Here is a 17,920-nt window from a genome sequence, read left to right as displayed (position 1 = left end):
CTGACCAACACAGAGTAAGTGAGAAAAATGAGGATGGCCTAATAACAACAATTTTCCCTGCAGGGAATGGCTCTTGTGTAGGCGTATACATCATCCTACCTCCTGAAAGATCTACTTAGACCTGGAACAAAATGTGGATTTGAATAATTATATTGCAGACAGATTTTACCTTGAACTGCATAATCCAGCCTTCTGTAGGAGTCAGGTCGTGGGTGACTGCGTAGACTTCTCTGCCATCGTGGCTCCCGCAGAGCATGACGCCGTCAGTAGAATCACAAAATCTCTCGATTGAGCAATCATCATGGAATAACCAGTGCTCATTCACTTGAAAATTAATGGCAATGTCAGTAATAGACAATGACAATATAAATTGAACAGGGAGTAGTGTTAACCACAAAAGGTGATTCATATATTTATTCTTCACCCTACATGAGAATTATTTAGTATTGCTCCTGAGAATATCACTACCCCATCTTTCCCATGTAAATATGTATTACATTTATCACATTTATTGCTGAAAGCACCTCTTACTATTCTCTTGCATAAGCATTACAGCATTATTTTTTAATGTTCAAGAACTAAGGATCTGAGACTTACTTAAAACATGAACTTCTGTTGCACTAAACAGTTTGAGAGAGCCTTTTAATAGGTGTTGCCTACATGTCTGCACAAAGTGTACCCCAGCACTGGCAGCTATTAAGCCTTATAAACATATAGAAATGCATCTTCTACAAAATTTAGTTGTAAAAAGTAACTTAATTTCCCTAAAGAATATTTTAAAAAGTTAGGAAATAGCGAACAGACACTCAGGATAAGAAATCTGCTTACAATAACCTGGCACTTCTAAATCCCTTTTTCTTTCTTTGAAATAATCTTCTAAATAAATCCATGCAGTAAAAAAATCTGCATTATATCTTTTCATTTCACTTTTTGTGAACAAAAAGCAGAAGACAAGACCTCTACAGCAATGGGATTGTCTGTGATCACTATCACAGTGAGACAAAGATTCAGAGGCTCAGCAAAATCTGCAAATTGCTGCACTGGCTTCTTGCTCCTTAACTCAGATCCAGGTGGAACGTTTACCTGTGGTTTTGTCCTCCATGACCATGTCGAAGGCGATCCTGCCAGTGGGCCCCGCGTCAGCCGGGGAGCGCTCGTGCTGCGGCAGGGGAGCACTGCTGAAGGTGTCGAGCATCACCGTCCTCTGGTCGGCTGAGCCCGAGATCAGCACGTTGTCGATAGCCCAGTCGTTCTGGTCCAGCCCGTCGTGCTTGGGCTGCCACCAGCGGAAGCGTGTCCCCATGGTTTTGGCATCGTAGGGAAGGAGGATGTTCACAAAGCTGGAATAAAAGGTTGAAATTAGTTGTAGGAAAGCTGCAGGAGGAGGATATTTTGCAATGCTCTGTGCTGGGTGCTTTGACCAAGTCCATTCCCAATGTTTCCTAGAATACAGGGAAGTTGGGAAAGAAGAAAAAGACTGGTCTAGACTATATTCCTCTAGGAGATATTGCTGAAACAAAAATCTTCCTCATCACTCCCAATGTCATCCCTGGGACAGGGGCTCAGAGGGAGGTGGGTGGAAAACATGCCAGACTGTGGCATGGTTTGAACAACCTCACTTGCTCCAGCTGTTCTTATGGGACCAAATGCAACAGTCTGGACTAGCGGTGTATGGCCATGAGGTCCTAATTAAGGGAAGTGTTAAGAAGGAGAATGTTGAAGTAAAACGAAGATTACTTTTTCAACCTGGAGCCATTCAGCAGATAGCAATGTTCCAGTACAATTTTATCTGTTCCATTGCAACAGTAGCCAATAGTACACTGAAACCTCATGTCCAATTAAAGTACTAGTGATTTCTTGGTGTGTTCAAATAAAATAACAAATTTCCCCTACATCCCCATTTTCTATGAATCTTTTAAATTAGTCAGTGAGAAAAAGGTCAGCTCACATATATGCATGATTTGAATCTCACAAACATCTGAAAGTAGGGCTTGAGTGTATCCATCCTTTTGATGGATAACTGCAGAAACCACTCTCCACACCATTTTATAACTAACTTATAACAATCAGTGACTTTATGATCTTGCCAGTAAGGAACTAGATTGCAAAGGTTAGCAACTTTAAGAACAGGATGGACATCACTACAGTAGCTATTAATTTATCTTCCTGCAACCATTTACAAATCTACCAGACTGCTACAGGTTCCTAACTATTCTTGTATTTCTGGCCTAGTGGCTGCACAAATGCTGATGCTCTCAAGTATGTGCACCGTGACCATTCATAAATGAGTTAGGACTGTACAAGCTGAACTCGTAAGGACCTAACATACAAACCACAGTAGTAATGTGTCCCACATATTATGTGTTTGTATGTTCTTGTGAAACATTCAAGACCACCTGACTTTAGCAGAGAAAGTTACACAGGCAGAAAGAAGATATCTACAAACCCAGGCTTGCTGAATTGATCATAGAAAATTTCCATTAAGAGGCTCCAGGTGATTCCACCATTCACAGAATACTCCAGCAGCACTCCTTGGTTGCGGTTATTAGGAGTTATCAGACATCCATACATGAAATAAAACTGGATGAATTCTGCACTGGTGAGGTTCAAGTCCACTGTAACTAACATACGGCTGCAGCCCTTAAAAGCAATGAAAAAATGTGTTGGCTGGTGTTGTCTGGCAAAACTTAGGTTCATGAAAATTGTTAGACTATGCAGTCACTATTAAGGTAGCTTCATGCTGCAAGCATTTTAAAATTGTACAAAATTTTATTAATTGTTTCAAAGGTAAACTGACTACAGAACAATATATATATTTTTTTCCTAAATACATAATTTCAGTCATGTTTCATCTTAAAAATTCCTGTTGTGTATTTATATATGTTGCACCTTCAGTTTTACAATATTAATGTATTCACCTTTCTTCTGAATACAAGAATTGCAGAAATCCAATGCCTCCATTGTAAATCATGAAGTTTTCCATGCAGAATTAATAAATCACTGATTATGTGCTAATGATTCAACTTATTCCAACCATCAAATGGCAAAGCAATGTTAGTATGTGTGTTTTCCACAATACCTTATATATTTCACATTGCTTAGTCTATTAGTTGGTGTCTACTTAGTCCTACTGGAATGATGTGGATATATAATGCTTCTGTTAGTTTATTTTAGAAAACTTTCGTCAGTTTGAACCTAGCTATAAATTTGACAGAAGAGATCTACAAGCATAAATTTTACATGTTTCTAAAACACTATTTTGTAATTTTTACAATCTTGAAGTTATCTGTTAGCAAACTATAGTTCAGCAGCAGTCTGGGTTATATACCTACATATGTAGCTAACCTAGGAAATTTTACTATGAGCTTACTCTGAAAACACCCACCTGTGAGACATCTGAAGGATGAGGCTACGCATGGATGCAATGTGCTCTAGGCTGACCCTGCTTGAGCAGGGAGGTTGAACCAGATGACCCACTGTGGCCCCTTCCAACCCGACCCATTCTGTGTTTCTGTGACTCTGTATTGTCAAGGACCATGTGCAAGTTATACAAGTGCAAATAGCTAGTTATTAATTTACCTCTGCAGTCTGATTAGAAGCCACACTAAACTCTGGTCTGGAAGTTCTAAGTGCTATGAGGAGGCTGTTAGAAGGAAAATTGAATGTCTACATACTTATGCTGTGCTTTAATCTATCAGCTCCTCTCAGGAGCCGCACACACTGTATCTCATTTTCCTAGCTGCACGATAGCAAGGAACATAGTATCAGCTTTCCTGGAGTGCCTGTAGGACCTGTTTGACTTCGACCTTCAGCCAGGCAAAGGATTTAATTTTTTAAAACGTTTTATATGTTTAATAAGTTATGCTGTTATTTTTTTAATGCCTTGCTATTTAACTTTTTAAATCAGTCCTGTTTATAGTGTCAAACGGAGCAAGCTGGTCCCTGTGCTGGACACACACCCCGCTGAAGTGAAGAGCCATCCCAGAGGCGACGGCCCCGCAGACCGTGCTGAGTTTGCCCCCGTTCACCGTCAGCCAGTTCTGGTTCGAGGGGGAGCGGTTGAAGTTGTCCTTCAGCTGTGTCGGAAGGGGAGTCTCTGGCTCGTCGCAGTACAGCCCACCCCAGTGCTCGTCGCAGCTGCAGAGCAAAACAAATGCACAAATCAGCTGGCAAAGGCTCTGCATGGAGGTTTAATCAGTGCCATGTTATTAAACTACCATCTCATTCTGCATAGTGGCTTCATTTACCAGTGCACAACTGGTATGTGGGGGTTTCAAACATCTGGCATTTTGCAGTTAATATGAAGCAAAAATGACTTTTTTGCAGGCTTAGTATTATGTATCACTCAAGCTTCTAATACAGGGTACACTCGGTACACTCCCAAACACACTAAAATCAGTAAAATACATTGTGCTTGGATAGATAAACCAAGAGAATGTGCCAAGCCTAAAAATGTCCTGCTAATGTTAAAGTTCAAGTTTCTGTAAAATTTTAGTAGATGGGTGCTTTCTTATCTTTATATAGTTCTCCTTTTTTTTTTCCCTCTGAAAAATGTTCTTGTAATGTGTCAAAGACTGGATAACAGCTTGGAACTGTGTTCTGCTACTATGAGATTTCACCAGGGATATTGTGTCTTGGTACTTCAGTGTTGTCAGGATAGAGGAGAACACAATAATATGTCTATTCTGCACTGAAATATATTTCTAACAAATACAGGCACAGTGCAATGTATTTGTCACTGTGCAATACAGCCATTCTCCCATTTCTGTTGCCATTTGTGGCTGGAAAAAAAGCAATACATCCATCTGGAAGGTATTTCTCTGTTGCCAAAACAAGCAAGTCTGGGGGTTGTTGTTTGCTAGCTTTGCAGGACTCTTTGTGGATTGTTACACAAACAGTTTGAGGATCAAGCCAGTTTGCCTCCCCTGGCAAACCATACCATGAAGCAGAGCCATCAGACCATCCAGGTAACACCCCTCAAAAGGCAAAATCTGGCCTTGTGAAGAACTGGCATATATCCCACTTGGTGGATATGTCTCACCTCCAGCCTGGGTTCTCTGCACCCAGCACCAGGCTGAGAGCACAGGGATATGGTGTGAAACCCCCTGGGAATAAGGGTAACGTATTCTGGGAAACTCTAGGACTGGATGTCCCTAGAGGGATGTGTGAACTCAAGAGGTTCCCTGCCTGGGTTCAAGAAGTTCAAGAGGTTCAAGAAGGTCCCCTGCCTGGTGGGAGAGGAATCTAGATGCAGCACAGGCAAGAGCAGAGGTGATGCATTGCCACTGAGGAAAGGACTGTCTGCTTTGGCCATGGAGCACCAACAGGCAGAGGTCTGACTGTGCCAACCCCTGCACTTCCACTTGTTACTTCTGTTCCCAAGTGGTCCCAGTGCCCCACTCAGTTTTAACAGTAAAATCCACCTTCCTTTGTAGAATTGTGTCAGTTTTTCCCACAAGTTCATCAGAATGACAGAGGGAGAGTGAAATGCTACAACCCTGGGCAGGACAGGGAACAGAACACTTACACACAGTTGTCTTGTATGCACTTCCCGTGGCCACTGCACATGTCTATGCAGCCATCCCCAATGTAGACGTTATCAATTGCCCACGTTTGCTGCTTGTCAAAAGGAGCAGGCTGGTGCCAGCGGAAACGAGTTGCTTGAGACCTTGGGAGAGAAAGAAAAAAAGAATTCTGTATTTTCTAGCCAAGGTAATCCTTATTTTGACTAAAAGGAAATGTTAGTCTTAAGGCTAGGCTGATCTTGGAAGATTTGTTTGATACCAGTATGATTCAGGGCTGATTTCTGACAATGACAACATCCCTCCAATAAAAAGGTGCCCAAATTTTGAGAACAGGACAAAGCACAGGTGCTTGGTATCAAGTTAAGAGTGTGGGAGGTAGGAAGTGGATCACTGGTGAAAGCAAAGCAAGTGGGCCATGGTTGGTGCAGTGGAGAGGAGGGTAGGAAGAAGTTGGTACTCCCAATTGGAAGCTCAGGCCAGTCATAACCATGTCCCAGCACAGATCCAAACTTGAGGGAGAGCTGGGAGCTGGATCAAGCCAGAATAATCCAAACCCTCCAAGTTTCACCCTGAGCCAGTCAACAAGTCCAAGTCAACAAATTTACCTGACTTTTTCTCTATGGATTCTCCCAACTACCCTTAGGTAAGAGCAGCTCTAGGCAGTGGGCTGGGGACAGGCAAGAAGACCATGCAGGGCTTGCAGCATGACCCTGTTTTTGCAGTTTTTTCCCTCCCCTCCACCCAGGGCTTGGTGGGAAATGCTAAGAAATTATCTGTGGCTCTACTCAGTGAATTATTTTCATTTTGTTGATTAAAATGGGCTTAGCTCCCTATATGTGAATTAAGTGTCTCAGCTCCCAAGATAGATGATTAAAATCTATCCAAAACAGTCAGGGGACACCAAATAGCTATTCAGCTCATGCAGGTGGAGATTGTGAGTCAAGAGCTGTGAGAAGATGAATTTCTGTTAACTGTGAATTCAAGCAGACTCTACAGCACTAGATGGCAGCATTGAACTTTTCGTAGTCTGTTTTCTTTTGAAACTCATAGAGAAATCACAATTACTATAAACACCAAAACCCCCTAAAACCATTTAATGTAAAAATGGACCTCATATGATAAGGTCATAATTATCCCATTAATTATTTTTTAATGAAAATGCTGCATGAGGTGAATAAATAACATGTTTATCCAGAAAGAAATCTACTGCTCTGAGCTCAGCTCAGCTGCTCACCAAACAGCATTTTAAAAAGAAATGTAGAAATTGTGAGGAGGTCCTTTCAAAATAAAGACAAGCACCTGTATCTTACGCTGCCTGGTTTGGCTGGGCACTTCACTAACAAGTTACAGAGTTGACGCTCCTGTGGGAAGCTTTGTGTTCACATTTGCATTTTAAAATCGGCTCTAAGCTAAAACTAAGTGTTCATTGCCGTCTAGAGGCCAGAGGTGAGGTAGTGCTCTGGAGTGCAGAAGCCTTAACAGGCTACACAGACATGAGTGGTGAGCACCAGGCCAAGTTATTGACTACATGTGCCTGCATGAGGCCTGCATGTGCCTAAAACATACAGGCACAAACAATTGGAGACACACACCCACTATTACTCAGCTTGAAATAATAAAGCAGCATAAGAATGATATTGCATCTAGACTAAAAGGCCTATTAGCTGCACTGTTCTTATCCTAAAGCTTAATGTGTCTCTTGCTTATGAGATAAGGTTGTAATAACCTCTCTCATGGAATGCCTATCTTAATAATTTTGGGAAATGGTACTACTTGAGCCAAAAATTACAATTATGGGATTGGACAGAAGTGAAATTTTCACCTCGGTAGGGCATCAGACTTCTTGTGACATATACTGCTCAAAAAACTCTTCAGTCTTAAAATCACAGTTTTTTATAAACCTGAGTTTATCTCAGGTGGCAGCTTCCTTTCAGGTCCAAATTCAATTGGTTTGGAACATCGATCCTGATCCCAGCTGTGATTTATCCCATTCAACCCCAGAAAGACTATTCTGAACGCAAATTTGCAGTCTTTATACAAGAACTGTTGGGGTAATGGATTTTTACAGACAATACATAGCAAAGCTGCACAAAAGAGGAAGCACAGAAAATTAATCCTGGGAACAACTCCTAAAAAAAGTGCTATTGCTTGATGTAACAGCATGGAAGATAGGGAAGAGTCCAGATGCCCCAAATGATTATAATAGAACACGGACTTTTCCACTACTAATGTCAAAACGTGTAGCAACTGTATAGGTGCTTTCAGTACAGTTGCTAAAAATAAAGGTCTGTGTTTCCAAACTTGTGTGTGCCTTAGGTAGCATCTTTCATGACAACTGTCTCAAGGCTTTTCCTGTGCTTTTCTACTTCTGAGCCAGCAGTTAGCTCAGCCTATGTCTATGTGAGGAGATTGGGCTCAGCAGGAGGAGAAAAGTTGTGGAGTCAAATAGTGCTGAGAGCCTGATGCCCTTGCTACCTGTGTTTCAATTTTTATAGGATAGACCTTCATTTACTTACATTTATTTGTTGCTATATACATGGACAAAATAAAAAAGACAAGGTACAATTGCGTTAACTCTATAATGTATCATGATGTTCTAAATACCTAGTTATGCTTTTAGATTTATTCTGCAGAAAACCAGAGGGAGTTACCTAGTATAGGGAGGCAGAGGCAAAGTAACCCGAGTCCACTTGTTGAAAGTGTCTGAAATGAGAATCCTCTGAAGATGGTACTTGTTGCATTCCACATTAGTGGGAAGACAGTCCCTCAAAATTGGGTGCCAGGTCAGCCCAAGGTCCACTGAATATTCCAGTTCAATAGCTAAGGGTGGAAAGATGGTTAGTTACTTAATTTAGAGAGGCCTATCCATAGACCTATAATAAAGTGCAAGCCCCCGACAATATCACAAGTCTAAACTAAAGTGGACAAAATAACCACTCAGAACTTTTCAAACCCTTGTGTCAGAAGCACAAAGCTACCTCCTTTGGTGGCAGTGCTGGAGGATGTGTTACATACTGCTGAGCAGGTAGAGCTCAGGAGGAGTCTGCAGTACATCTCTGCATCCACCACCTAACTCAAGAGACCACAGATGAAAAGACAGAGCCAGTGTTAAGTTGCCAAGATTAAGTCAAGACAACTTCTGTAGCTGCAGCGTGCAAGAAAGTGATGTGACAGCACCATGACCACCAAATTATTTGTTTTTCAGGCTTGAAGGGTGAGATTCAGCTGGATGTGATTGCTGGGTAAAGCTGAGCAACACCCAAATTCACTTTTGGCTCTGTCACAAGATGGCTTAGTCAGCCTTCCACCCCTCCTGCAGACCAGCTCGTTTCATTACCCAGCACAATTTTAATTTGAGTTTGTTAGTCAGTGAGCTTGTTTCCATTCAAACACAGTCTATCCACATTAAACTAATGTATTCATTTCTCAGCAAAAATCAGCAGTTTCATTGTTTTGATGTTTATGGCTTATAAACTTTTATTATGAAAATTAAAGGTTAGTCAAGCTCCCTAAATACTTCAAGTCAAACTTTCATGCAGCCATGAAAAAGTAAATAATAATAGGTGCAGAACTCTAACTTGAAGTAAATGTTCCAGCTGCATTCTGGCTGAGCTGTCTGCGTAAAACATGAAGCGTGGTTGCAGTGACAGGGGTGATAAATCTGTGATCTTTTTCTGATTACTGCAGACCCATTTCTTCTACCCTCATGCACAGGAAATGACCCTTAATCACCCAATCAGTCCTACTTGATGTTTCAGCACAGAAGACAGTGCTATAGAAATACAAGGACAAGTAGGTACAAACAAGGGTAAGTGAGTTTCTAGTGCTAAATTTCCCTCACCAAAAGAAATGTTTGGCTCATCATGACTAGAACCATGATTCAATAGCGTCCTGCCTAATTTAATATGAAGTTAAGATAATGATAAGGGTAGTAGACAAAGAAACAAACAAACAAGCGCCCCCCCCCCCCCCAACAAAATACGGAACTGTTTCTTTGCTGGTATATAACTCAGTTGCCAAAACAATTCTAAACTTAGCAGAGATGCTTTCAGGATGCCGCAGTCTTTTTAATACCGAAAGAAAGAAAAATTGTTAAGCATGTGAGTAGCTTCAGACTAGCAATATCAGAGAAGCTAAATGTGGGACTTCATGTAAAATCTTTTTCCATTTTTATACAGAATTGTAGAGGAATAGTCAGCAACCCAGTATATTAACACATACCACGTGATGCAATGTATTGTATTCTCATCCTCATTAAATATATCTATACCTCAAAACCCTACCCTAAGAGGATGTGTAAAACAAGCATTCAAAAGCTTGTTTTTTAGAAAGACCTATTTCTTGCATACCTTAGAATTCCCATAATGAACCAATTAACCAGTTTTTAATGTCCATGTAATGTATATTGAGTACAAAGCACGTTTTTATTTCTTTCTCTATCTGTATGTATATACACATATAAAAGCTGGCTCTGCACTCAATAGACATATGGAAAAAAGGAAGCTAGGTAATTAAAAATTGCATTGTTGTGTGTACATAACATATATATATATATATACACGTGCATATATCTATGCTCACATTCATTCATGGATACATATAGATCTAGACATATTTATTATTTCATATGGACAATATAAATTTTTTCAGTTGATGCTGTCTTAGCATGTGTCAGATGTATGTTGGTATAAATGATTTCTTAGATATATGGGTACAAGTGAGATCAGAACTAAGACTACACTGAAAATGCAAAACCACAAAGCAAAAAACATATGCTGGGAACACCCAGCTGCTTATTATTACACCACCACCCCAAGCAGTCTACTAAATGGATGCTATCTACTAAATGGATTTGAGTAAGGCAGCTGTTAGTCTTTTTCTTGAATGGATTGAACTGCAACTTAGGTGCTCGAAGGGAATAATACACTTCAGTTTATCTTAGGCTTCAGACACCTGGAATAAAAACGCTGATGTTACAATTTCTAACAGAAACATGCAGCTTTCTTTTGTTTCTCAGTTCTTGTTATGATGAATAATGTAACCAGAAAACAAGTGAATTTTCCTCTGCAGTAGAGGAAGAGGAATGGCAGGAAGAGGAATGGCAGGAATTACTAAGAAGTTATTACCATAACAGGAGTCTGTGACAGAGCAGGATGCTGCAAAATCTATTTGCAAGAAAGAGTCTTCATTGACAACAATGTCAGTGGTGACAACATAGCGGGTGCTGGCTTTCTCAATGAACACCAGAGCATCCCCAGTAGAGCCACAGACTGGCATCTTTGTTCCACCAGGGTGGAGCAGCCACTTCCTACTATCCAGTGTGGTGAAATCATCTTCCAATACTGTATTGCCAGAGACATTTCCTCCAATAAGAATCTGAAACATTAGGAAAGAAATTGCTATTGAAAAGAAAAGATGTCTAGAAGTCCTCATAAACATATATGTGACATAGCAACCTGAGGGAGGAGCAGATGTACCAGTCTATATGTATTTATGCTGCTGGTCCAAAATGGAAAAATTTACTTAGTAAAGAGCTTAGTCTCTTAGAAGAGAAAGGGGAGTATCTCTTTCCTGTAAAGGAAAGAGATTGGCTCAGCTGCAAAAATCTAAAATTCAGGGAGGTGACCTCCATCCTTGATGAAGTAAAACTGCTCACAAAAATAAGCGTTTGTAGAAACAAAGTGATTGCACTTTCCTAGTGATTGTTCTGCTTTTCTGTAATCTGGTGCACTACTATCAGATTGCACCTGCTGATGGAAGTGGGGAAATAGTCTCTGTTTTGTCATTGACTATAAAACATCGTTTTACTATTCAACAGCAAGCAAGGTAGAATTATTTTTCATTTGTTATTCTGAATTCAGTTTCTGATTGTTCTGAACTAATATAACTACATTCAATGAAGATGTAGAAACAATGAGTATTTTTTCATTTTTAAAAGGAGGGATGGGAAGTAAAATTTTGTAACCACAACATTAAAGGGGCTGGGTTTCGCCTAACAATCTGAACTAACTTCTTTAAAAAAAATAAATATTAAAGCAAACTGTACTTGGACAACCCAATGACACTGCTTAGAGAACAATCATTTTAGAAATAAATCATTTGTGATTTATACCAAGTCATACAAAGTAATATAATAATCTTTGTAGAAGCAAATCCTAAATAGGAAACTTTATTTTCATACAGATTGGTATTTTTCTATAATTTTTTTTCTATTACATTCTACCAAGCCAATTCCATATCTGGATACATATTGAAGTACGTATATATTAAAGTTTAAAATCAGACTTGCATTTTGCATGGTAAGGCCTCCTGCAATGTGAACCTGAGGCTCTACACATGTGTAAAAGACTTTCCTAGATTCAAAATGGGCAATCAGTGCCCCACGTGGAAATGCTGCATTAAAACCATGAGTTCAGCAAACAGTAATTGTGCTCTAAATATTTTTTTACAAAGCATTTTTGCTTGTCTCAGTGAAATGGTACATGCCAAAAAAAGGGAGACATTAATACTGAATCCAGTCTAAAATTGTGTTAAAAGAAGCAACTCCCTCAAGGTTTCCTCACCTGGTCGATCACCCAGGGACTGTAGAAATGCCCATTCTCGGATGGTTGCCACCAGCGAAGCCGGGTGGAGCTCGAACGGGCCTTCAAGGGAATTTCCAGGGCAATGTATCGTCCCACATTGCTGGAGTTACTGAAGAGGAACTCCTGGAGAAGGCTCCATGAGAGGCCCCCGTTGAGTGAATACTGCAGCAGCACAGGCTGGCTCCTGGGGTCAGGTACTCCCTTGCCACATCCCAGTCTCATGAAGAACTGCACAAATCTAACAGGGGGAGCATTTACTGGAAAGATTTATTTTCTACAACATCCTACACAATGAACCAGAGAGACTTGGAGTTTGTCAATTGACTAGCACTGTGATTTCTAGCTGTAAGAGTCCGCTTTAGGCGATCTTATGATTTCCTTTCCAAAGCTTCCAGAATATAACTAGACAGACAGGTGGTATGACAAAAATTCATTTTGCCTGTGTGGTAGTTTGCCAGGCATAAGAGGCTGAACAAAGCTGGTCATTTATGTTTTCAGCTTTTGTCTGCATAGCAGATGGTGTTGCAAGTATCAGAAACATAATCCTGGGTGAAATTTTTATCCCCGTATCCCATGAGTACAGATTTTAGTGGCAGAAAAGCAACTGTGCTCTAAGTAGATCATAATTTGCTATGAATTTGCTGAAATGCTTAAATTCAAAATAAGCATCCCAGTTTTCCATTGGCATAAACCAGAGAAAATCTGGACAGGAGAACAAAGCACATTTCACTTTCAGGGATCATTTTGTCCATTTTGTCAGCCTGGGAAATTTGTCTAAATTACACCGTTTAAATGTGCCGGCTTCCCTGAAGCCAGCCCAAGCCACCCAGAGACAGCAGCCTTTCATCCCCCAGTTAATTGGCTTCTCCAAAGCTGCACAATAGACTTATATCAAACTGCGAAATCCTTCCCGTCAGCCGATGCTCATAAATAGCTCCACTGTGCACTTGGAGTGGAGGGAACCGTGCTGTAATGATATTTACTTATTGGACTTGCAGGAATATTACAAGTATTAATTCATGTTTGCACTGCTTTTGCACAGCTTTAGAGTATTTTTTGTTCTAATTATTATTGCATTAGTGCTGCCTGGCTCGTGGTTAAATGAAATGGTGCAAAAGAAGTTTGGCATCAAAAATCTTGTTCTGGTTTGATCTGCAGGTAGATCTGATGGGAGTGCACCACAGAGGTGCTGGGCAGACAAAGCTCCAATAAAACACCAGACCTACAATTCAATTAATTCTAGTCCTGACTGTGACTCACAGTTTCTCTTGCTACTATATATAACTGATTTTGCTATAGATTATATGCACCTCCATGTCCCAGACATAACATATTGCTTGTGCTGTAAAGGAGCACTGGGTACCCTCATGGATCAACATATCAAATGTAATGGATTTGCTTCACTGCTGGCAAGTCTTTCCGCCTCCTCAGATTTACTCCAACATTTGCCACATAATTCAAAGGAAATAAACCCAGGTGACCTTGTCTCTGTTGCATCTGATTTCTGTGCATTGCTATTCTTGCATCTCAGATTTTACTAATGTAGTAATAACCGACTTGAATGTAGGTAACATTGTCTAGCAGATAAAAAAATAATTTTAAATATCTCTCTTCTTATCCCAAAGATATTTTGCAAAAGCTTTGAAAAATGGAAATGGAAAAGCAAAGTGTTTTTTGTAAATCTAGTAACACTCAAATGTGTGGATATTCTTCTAGTAATTCAGAATTGAAAGGGATTTGATCGGCTGTGATACCTAAAATATTCTGTCCCTACTGACATTTCATGTGGTGCAGTTTCAGCCACCAGTATCACCATCAGGGTGATATACTGTCCCCTATGTTAAATTCTTTAGCATATAGATGTGATGGCAGTGGACAGTGGATTGCAGAGTCCACTTGATTTCAATCCCCAAGTGCTGAGTGTGGCTTGCAGCACTGACAGACACCACTGCATGCCTGTGTTCTTCAGGGGATCTCCCCATAAGGAAAAGGGAATGTGACTACTGAGTCTAGCACCCTTAAAAGGTACTTGTTCTCATCACTCCTGGCATAAACTGAAACTTGTCCCCAAGTCCTGTGCAGAACTTGGCACATCTGTGTCACAGACAGATCTGCTGTGCTTTGCAGATGGCTGATAGAGTCAGTCTGGAGATGAAGAAAATCCCACTGCAATTACTTTAGGTTGCTAAAGAGCAGCTCCCAGCAATGCCACTGCAGTGTGCCTTGCTGTTCAGAAAAGAACATACAGTTATTTGTTGATAACTGTTATTTTTCATAAGTATATATACAAGAAATTGAATGTTCAGCTTTGTTTTCCTAAGACAGAAGTAATTTATCTCCATATAACACCTTGAGGTCAATATATGCAAATCCAGCTACAAACAGCCATGGAGAAGAGATAAATGATGGTTCTTTGAACATGAGCAACAAGAAAAACATCATTTAGTCTAATGGAGCAACTTACAAGATCTTTTGTATCTTTTCTTAAACAATCTTTTAGTTTCAGAGTGGTCTAGTAATCAAATTAGTGCTAAGAACTGGGGTTTGTTTTAATCAAAAAACAAAAAAAAAGTTATCTGAAAAAAGTTTTCTGTGAGGAATCTTAAAAATTACAGGGGTCCTTAAGATTACACATCACTGACGTTTAGCTAAGTGCTGATCTAAAAGCTACAATGATTAGATATTAGGCATTTTTACTGACCATGAGTCTTTACAATTAAACCATTATTTAAAGCTTCAATACCAATGCTGACAGGTAAGAAGTAGATAAAATTCCTGTTAAAATGTTTCCCACAGCACATTAGAGAGGAGTAGGGTATTTAGAGATCAGTGAAAAAAAGTCCTGGAGAAAATTCAGTCTTTCCAAAGTAATAATATAAGAATATCAGCTAAGGCACAGAATAAACTAGAAAACAATGCCTATTTGTTAGCATGCTCACAACTGGGATGGAGTTTAATTCATATTAGTCTAAATTTTTTTAATATGGCTTGCTTAGCATGTCTCACTCATCACATATCTCCTCTGCAGGCTGTAAAGATACAACATAAACTGTAACTACACTAAAATATTTGGTTTTGAATAGCTGGTGACAGCTTGATGGGAATTTCTCAGTGAATTATTGGAAACAAATGTGCACAATAAGAAAAAAACAAGCTTCAGAAATGAAAGAATTATGAGATGACAAATGTAAGAGTTATACTTTCAGCAGATACTCCTGTTTCAGCAGTGGCTCATAATACACCAGACTGTAAGAGAAGCAGAGCATTTCTCATGTGATGGGTTTAGAAACGAAAATTTGCATGAACTACTGAAGGTGTGGCATCAATTCCCAGAGTTCTTACTCAAGGAAAAAACCAACATTTAAATGGCTAATGCTATTAAAGTTCAATTTAAATTTAATTTAACATGGTAACAGTGGTTAAAATGGAGCATTTGCTAGTGTGAGGACCACAGAGTAAGTCAGCTTGATTTACTAGAGAAGTATCACATATGCATTATTCTTCAGTATGCTATTACCTCAATGAAATCCTGAAAGAACTCTTGAAAAGGGTGTTACCTGGCTTGTGACAAATCTAGGTCTCGAGTCATCAGCATACGTAAACCTTCTTCATTAAAGAAAAGGTTGTTTCCTCCAGACATGATACCACATTTCCTTGACGGCTTTCCACCACTCACAAGGAGGAATCTATCCGACTCCAGCTGACCTGAATACACAGTGAATACATATTTATGATTTACTCTGAAGTGCTCCTGCTGCAAAAGTGCTACTTCCAGAGGAAGAGAGATAAATTAAAAATCACACGCTGACTGAGAAATATTCAGTGTTTCCAATACCATGTATTCTAGAAAGCTGACGCAAATCAAAACAAAATAAACAAAATAAACCCAGAAGTATGAAATCTGGGATCTTAGTTTCCAGTTTTTCACCAGGTTTTCCACTTTTCTTCATTTATCTTAAGATAACAACAACATACTCAGGTCTTTAAAGAAACCTTGGGTACCATGTGGTAGCATGCGAGCAAGGGCTGGCAAAATTGAAAATGAACAGCAACACCTATAAAGGGATGAGTTTGGTTCACAGGTGCTGCTTTATGCAAAACATGCTCCTCTTGCCATGCTTGCTAGCGGGGGAAACCTCAAGGGGGTTTTCGAGTTGTGTGCGTGGATGCTCTGTGTGCCCAGGCATGCGTGAGGCTTTCAGTTCCCTCCTGCCTTCCCTCTCTTGGGGTCTGCTCAGGCTGCTGAGCACTGGCTCCCACTGCTGAGACACATGGTCTGCTCTGAAACTGTGATTGCTGTAGTAAGGCCAGTCAGATTTCCCTAGTAGTGAGAAACGACACTCCACTATTTGCCTCATGTGCAAATGCTCTGTCTCTGCTAAAGTCAAACTACCATCAAAACAGTTTTCTTCTAAAATTATTTTCTACCTGCAGAGTTTCAGGGAGTTCTGTTTCAATGAAGATTTTGTATTCCAGCATTAATAGTGCATCAGACATTCACAAACCATGCTTGCAGATGGCATCTGAATTACTTGGTTCGTGGGAATACCCCCCAGGTGTAAATTCTAATCAGGAGCATGCAGGAGTGAGGAAGGCTTTGTTGTTTAATCCCTTGAACCCTAGGTTCCACTAAGATAGACAGGCAGTATTCAGATCCCCCTCCCAAAAGAGATACCTTCAAAGTCATCCTTAAGGAAGTCGGAGTTCTTGGTGCTTATTTTGCAGGTTGGCCCGGAGTAGCCGGGGTCGCAGATGCACTTGGTGCCATTGACACAGCTGCCGTGCCCGTTGCACATCTCCTCGCACTGGGGGCCAATGTACACATTGTCAATGGCCCAAGTCACAGGCTGGGATCCAGCAGGGTAGAATCCTTGGTACCACCGGAACCTCGCCAACCTGAAAATGGCATAAAAAGTACCTATTTTAAATAATAGTTCCATCTTTTTTGTATTCCATACATATACCATTATATACACGTATGTATTATTCTTTCTGTGGGAACTGGCTTGATAAATAGATTAATTCTAGAAACTGACTGCTAGATCTAATTCCTTCAGTACCTCATGCATCTTTATGTTGACAATCAACCCAAGTACTGACAGAAATAAAAATAACATTATTCATTAGTTGTAATCCCAAAACCAAGTGACAGACATAATTTTTCAAGATTTAAAATCCAGCTGCTCTTATCTCCATCATTCATGAAGAAGATGAATGGCCATAGTCTGGTGGATTCTCTTCTGCTTTGGGGTACAGTGGGTCAGACCAGGCCACTTTCACCCTCTCCTGGAGAGTGAGATCCTACTTCATGCTTCCATCCTGCCCCCAGAGAGACCACCTGGTAGGGGTGGAATCTCACCCTCAATTACACAGAAAGAAAATGTGATCTGTCATGTCACCAGGTATCCAGCTTGCTTTTGGGCAGCTTAATCTTAAACCAGGCTGATATTGCAAGTTGTTAATTTAAACTATATTCTCCTTTGGGTGCTGTCCTGTCATTTTTAATTAATCTCCTAAATGCTACTTGCATCAATGCTGCATATGGAAAGGAACAACTGGGGAAGGAGGGAAAACGAATTGAAATGAGGAAAACACTTGAGAGACTAATTTTATTCCCAGTTGAGAAAACGTTTTAAGGGAGGAAGGAAATGAGAAGATTGAGAAGGGAAAAGCACTTAATTGCCTTGCGTGTTTAATGTGTCTTGTTAAAGATATCTAAATTCAGCAGGTGAATCAATTCCACAGGTAATTGTAGCTGACAATTTTTTTTCCTTGATTTTCTAAAAAGAAATATTTATGAGGAGATTTAGG

General features: G+C 40.1%; 1 protein-coding gene across 2 annotated transcripts in view; it reads right to left on the bottom strand.

The window, feature by feature from the left end:
- RELN (reelin) overlaps positions 1–17,920 on the bottom strand; it is a 275,922-nt gene that overhangs the window by 21,300 nt on the left and 236,702 nt on the right. For both annotated transcript variants that reach the window (XM_048300517.1, XM_048300518.1), the window contains exons 42-51: positions 16,785–17,005; positions 15,667–15,814; positions 12,089–12,347; positions 10,652–10,901; positions 8,177–8,345; positions 5,528–5,668; positions 3,960–4,137; positions 2,447–2,640; positions 1,084–1,340; positions 170–324 (exon numbers count right to left, since the gene is read on the bottom strand). In XM_048300517.1, the coding sequence (XP_048156474.1) occupies positions 170–324; positions 1,084–1,340; positions 2,447–2,640; positions 3,960–4,137; positions 5,528–5,668; positions 8,177–8,345; positions 10,652–10,901; positions 12,089–12,347; positions 15,667–15,814; positions 16,785–17,005 (1,972 nt within the window). The remainder of the gene's footprint in view (positions 1–169; positions 325–1,083; positions 1,341–2,446; positions 2,641–3,959; positions 4,138–5,527; positions 5,669–8,176; positions 8,346–10,651; positions 10,902–12,088; positions 12,348–15,666; positions 15,815–16,784; positions 17,006–17,920) is intronic.

This window comes from Corvus hawaiiensis, chromosome 4 (genome assembly GCF_020740725.1).
Source record: "Corvus hawaiiensis isolate bCorHaw1 chromosome 4, bCorHaw1.pri.cur, whole genome shotgun sequence".
NCBI classification, from domain to species: domain Eukaryota; kingdom Metazoa; phylum Chordata; class Aves; order Passeriformes; family Corvidae; genus Corvus; species Corvus hawaiiensis.
This window is presented reverse-complemented; position numbering and strand designations above follow the sequence as displayed.